We start from the raw sequence: 5,467 nt of genomic DNA on the forward strand, positions 1-5,467 counted from the left end.
AAAATAATTTAAAAATGATAATATTTTATTTTTTTAAAGCAATTATAATATTCTATTAATTTAGAAAAAAATAATAAAATTTTTTAAAAAATCGAATAAAAATATTAAATTAATTAAAAAATATTTATTTTACTTAAAAAGAATATTTTCAAACCTTTTTTTTTTATTATTTATCAACATGTATCTTAAAAAATTAAACCAAAATTATTAAAAATCTAATAAATAATTTAAATAAACTAAATTTTTTTGAAGAAAAAATCAAACTTATATATATTTATAAACTCATATCTTAATAAATAAAGAATTTTTTTAAAAATTCAATAAAAATATAAAATTATTTTGAAAAAAGTTATAAATTAAACTAAAAAAATATAAGGGTTACTTAAAAAAAATCTACATTTTTTTAATAAAAATAAATATACTCAAGTTTATTTTCGTAAAATTTAATTTTTAAAAATTGAATTTTAATATATTTTTTTAAATATCTAAATAAATTTTCTAATAAAAATAAATATTTTTTATATTGCTTAATTAGTTTTAAAATTTTAATTTATTTTTTAATTTTTTTAGTCATTCAAATAATTTTTCTTAAGATCTAAATTAATGTTTTAAGATTACTAAAAAAAAATGTTGACTCTTTCTTTTTATTTTATAGGGTACGATTTGATAGTTGTCAAAGTTTAAGGAATAAAGTTTTTAAACAGAATAATAGAATAGAACTTAACAAAATGACTAAATCATGTAAATATAAAAATTCAAAAAAAAAAAAATTTGATGAGCCGAATATTTTAAAAACCAAAATCAATATTATCCGAAGTACTCAGAAAAAAAAAATAAATAAATAAATAAAGGGTATTTTATTCATGGTAGATTAGATTGTGCGGAGTAGATGGAGTAATATCTGGACACCTGTCAACTCACTGAGACCGAATCAACCGAAACATTTGTTTTTCTCTTCCAATTTCCAAGTTCCAACTGAATTCAATACGAACCTTGCCCTCAATAGAAGATTCCTCTAAAACCCAGGTCTCTCTCTTCTGATTTTAGGGTTTACATCTCAATTTTCTGTGTTCAGCTATTCATCACCGTCCCCTTTATCTATGTGGCGAAATCCTGGGGCGGCTCTTCCTTCTTAACAATTCTTGGGTTTTCACTACTAAAGCTAAACACAGTTCTTTCACAGAAAAACTCTTAAACCCCTAAACCCTCTCAACACAGTTCTTTCACAGAAAAACCCCTAAACTTCTCTACTGTGGCCGCTCCAATTGGGTTCTCCGGCTTGGCCACTTCGCCGGTTCTCTTCCTTTCATCTCAATAAGGTATCTTGTGCGTTTTATTGCTCATTTCTATATCATATAAATAGTTTTGTTTGTATGTCTTTCCCAAGAAATTTTTGGAATTTACCGAGCTTAGATTCTTTGAAGCCTATTTTGGTAGAGTTTGTTTCCCGAAAATACCTTTTGTGACGAATAATAAGTTATTTATTTGTTCTCAATTTTTATTCAATGAAATTCGTTGGCTTTTTTTGTTTTTTGGTCTTAGGAAAAATATATGTTTCCCAATATTATTATCAGTTAATTTGCTTCGTTTTTTAGAAATAAATTGCGTGTATAGTATGTGTAGACTCATACCAACATATTAAAATAAATTAGACAAGATTCCCCACTTTGAAGGGTTGACTATACTTAGGGAAATTTGCAGGATGGTTCCCGAATTGGACCTTAAACCAAAGTTAGAAGCGTCAATGAGAGTTTCGTTTCATAAGGACAACATCACAACCATCCAGCAAGATCCTGATGATAGTTTCTTGCCTTGTTTGAGCAATTATAAGGACGACATATTTGAAATGGAAGAATCACTGGTTCAACAAACCACAGAACCAAATGGAGGTGATAATGAGGAGCTGGACATAATTGGTGATACATATTCTTGTGACGATGGGCTGATTGAATCCAATCGTGCTGATGTAATTGAAAGTTCAAGTTCAAGTTCTTTTGGTGATTCAGTATCCGAGAGAGAGAATAGTCCTAAGTTAGATGGTGATGAAGTTCAATCACGGTTGCGCAGTGACCGTGCTTCAATATCAGAATACGATGAATATTATGATGCATTTCGATTGAGGTAAATCATCAATACAAAAACTTTTATTAGAGTTTGATGTTTCTTTTCTCAAATTTTCTTGCCTTTAGTCATTGATTTGCTAAACAAAATGTGTCGTCAATATAATAACATCATTTTAGTTGATACTACAGTTACTGTATACCAAAACCGCATTTGTTTGAAATTGTTCTTGGCTTAGAGCATGTTTTGCTTACAATTTTTTTAATTAGTAATTTTGTAGTATTCAACATAAATTATAATGTTGATTTATTTTCTTTTGCATATTCCAATAATTTCTTTACTTCGGCTGTTTCTTAAAATATGTAGGAAGAAGAAGATGACGCCTCATTGGAGAATGTATATACGTCCTATAATGTGGCGCTGTAAATGGATGGAATTGCAAATTAAAGAACTTCGATCGCAAGCTATGAAATATGACAGAGAACTTGAAAAATATGATGACAGAAAGCAGCGTGAATTTGACACTTATACTCCAGAAGGTTTTGGTTCAAAGTCACTTCCATTTTCTAGTCAAATCAAAAGAAACAAAGTTATGAAGAGGAAGAAAAGAAAGAGAGTTGAGCAGACAATTGATTTAGTGCCATACATGTCGCAGCATAACTTTTTTTCATATTATGGTATGTGGTTTGCTATTACGTTACGCCTAATGCTTTGTTTATTTGCTAGTTAAACTTCTATTTGACTATTTGTCTTTTATTCCCTTTCTTCCAGAAAGTAAGAGTCCTGCTCCTGTCAGTGCTCCCATGGAAGATAATTCTAGTACGCTAGGTATGATTATTTTTTTTGATGTTTCATATCATATTGTGCCAGAAATGTAGGAATTTGTTGAACTTGGTATTTTATATTTCCATTCTTTGGATGTGGTAGATTAATCATCTATGGTTTAAATTGCAAAAAGCTGTGTACATCTTGCATATATGCAATCTGGCTCTCACCTAAAATGGAGACTCACGGTTGAATTATATTTGCTCAAAAAGGCTTCATTATTATTTCTTTACATTTTATAAGTGAAAAAAATAAAGTGGATCAGCTTTGTACTTTTTGTTACATTGTTTTCTGGGTTACGCCATATTATTTTCAGTGTAAAGTAAAAGTTCGAAGTGCACTGAAATCTAGTTTATGAAAGAAGATTATAGTATCTTGGTCCATCATCTCAATATTAGATCCGATTCTTAGGTCCTTGTTATAAATTGATGAAAAGTGATAACAGTAAAGCCAGTATAGATCTTCATTTAATAGCTACGCCTATGTTGTTAGTAGTTACATTTGAAGATTTATTATTATTATTATTATTGTTATTATTATTATTATTATTAAAATACAGTATACTCTATTGATCTTATAGGTAAGGCTAGTTATGACAATGATGAGTTTGGGACAACCTCATCCTTCGAGTTTCAAGATGGCGATGATCACTACGATGCTATTCTTTTGGATATTGAAAAGCTACGTTTACGAGTACAAAAATTGATTCCCAGAGTGAAGAAGATGGTTTCTGAAAACTCGGAAAAGATTTCTTCTATAAATAAGTTGAACATAGTTGCACCTTGTAATGGGCTGACTAGCTCAGCTCAAAATACTGTACCTCCTGAAAATAGGAATGGATTACTTATACTTAAGAGTGCTGTTTCAAGTCATGGGGAGGTGACTCCTCATTCTGAAATGACTGTAAGCAAAAATCCCTTTCAAATTGGCTGCTTATATGGAACTGTAGGTTACTCTAATAAGCTGCTGTCATTTACTTTATTGTTTGAAATATTAACTAAGCCCTTATCAAACCATTTATGCATACAGACTGAGGATGAAGTGCTGATAGATAATGAGCAAGCCAAGGAAGAGTTACATGATTTTAAGAAACTTAGAGATCAGCTGGCAGAGAAGCCTGACGGATCAACAGGAGAGCAGAAAGCAATTCCTACCCTTTCAGAAGCTGTCTCGCCTTTGAAAGCGGCTGTTCAGAATGTGAAATCTAATAAGAAAATATACCGTGGTAAGCGAAAGGCTAAGACTGGTTCAAGAAGATGAAGCTGGTTCTAGGTAAGCTTGGTAAATGTGCTCGTTATTTGTTTGGAAGTTTAATATATCAGCTGGGTCTCTAAAGTTTTTATATTGTATATGCTAATTCTCCTTCCCCTCTACTGTAAATCGTCTCTCCACTATAGTGTAAAAAAAAGAAAATGTTCTTATCTGCATTTGTTAATTAAAAGAAATACTTAGTTTTGAGTCCACCTAACTTCTCAATTTCGGAAGTCTGTCGATAAATACTATATGTTTTCAATGTTATCCACTTAAAGTTAAATACCAAATATTGTGTTTTACCCTTTCCATTATTACTATATATATATATATGGAAGAAGTTTCAATGGTTACATTTTTATTGTAACCATCATGGTTACATTTTTTTAAACCATTGGATTATTATTAAATGGTTGTGATTAATTTGGAAATTAAATAAAAATAAATAATAAATAACTTGTAACCTGAAAGTAACCTAATCATTTATTTCCTTATAAAACTTTAATTAAAATTAATTATATTTTAAAATTAAATTAATTATAATTATTAATTATTTTTTTGCAATTTATTACTATATAAGGATCTTTTAGCAATTTATTTTTTTATACTTAAATTATTTAAAATTTTATAGCAAAATTTTTTATAATTTAAAATTATACACATATAATTTTATAATTTAAATTTTATTATACTTGTAATCTTAATTTTAAATTATTACACTTAATTATTTAATTTTTTTATTTAAATATTTAAAAAGTAAAAAATGAAATAAGTTGAAGAATTTTTTAGAAGAAAAAAAATAGTTGCACTTGTTATCGATTGATTAGCTTGAAGCATCATACTTAGTTCATATAATTGTAACAAAATAATTAAATATCATTTAAAAATAATTAATTATTTGAAAATTTATTATAAGAAGAGAATTTTAATTTGTGTCAAAAGAAGTTTAATTTTTGTAAAAAAAATAAATTTTATTGTAAATGTTATAATTATGGTTTAATTATTAAAATAATTCAAGTAAGGATTTAAATATAAATATTAATTGCTAAAAGAGGTCTTGTTGAATATTTAATTAATTATTTTAAGAAAATAGTTAATTATAATTAATTAATTTTAAAAAAGGAATGTCTACTATTTAATTAATTATTTTAAGAAAATAGTTAATTATAATTAATTAATTCTAAAAAAGGAAAGTCTACCTATTAGTAACCTGCTATTACAGGTAAAGAAAAATGTAACCATATGGTTACAATAAAAATGTAACCATTGAATAGTCACCCATATATATATACTAGCAAAAACTACGTGCGAGGCACGTATACTAAATTTT

The 5,467-nt window shown here is 27.5% G+C and overlaps 1 protein-coding gene across 5 annotated transcripts; it reads left to right on the forward strand.

Moving 5' to 3' along the window:
• The first annotated feature begins 867 nt into the window (after positions 1 to 867).
• On the forward strand, positions 868 to 4,427 carry LOC115716750 (uncharacterized). Of its 5 annotated transcripts, none has more exons than XM_030645647.2 (6): positions 868 to 1,319; positions 1,702 to 2,121; positions 2,428 to 2,738; positions 2,833 to 2,889; positions 3,467 to 3,789; positions 3,916 to 4,427. In XM_030645647.2, the coding sequence occupies exons 2-6, from the start codon at positions 1,703 to 1,705 to the stop codon at positions 4,144 to 4,146; spliced, it is 1,341 nt and encodes a 446-aa protein (XP_030501507.2). In that variant the 5' UTR covers positions 868 to 1,319; position 1,702; the 3' UTR covers positions 4,147 to 4,427. The 5 variants fall into 5 exon arrangements, with proteins under 5 accessions (XP_030501507.2, XP_060971532.1, XP_030501506.2 ...); XM_061115549.1 differs by having other exon boundaries at positions 869 to 1,319; positions 1,690 to 2,121; XM_030645646.2 differs by having other exon boundaries at positions 869 to 1,319; positions 3,467 to 3,831.
• Positions 4,428 to 5,467: the final 1,040 nt, after the last annotated feature.

Source organism: Cannabis sativa, chromosome 5, assembly GCF_029168945.1.
Source record: "Cannabis sativa cultivar Pink pepper isolate KNU-18-1 chromosome 5, ASM2916894v1, whole genome shotgun sequence".
Taxonomy (NCBI): domain Eukaryota; kingdom Viridiplantae; phylum Streptophyta; class Magnoliopsida; order Rosales; family Cannabaceae; genus Cannabis; species Cannabis sativa.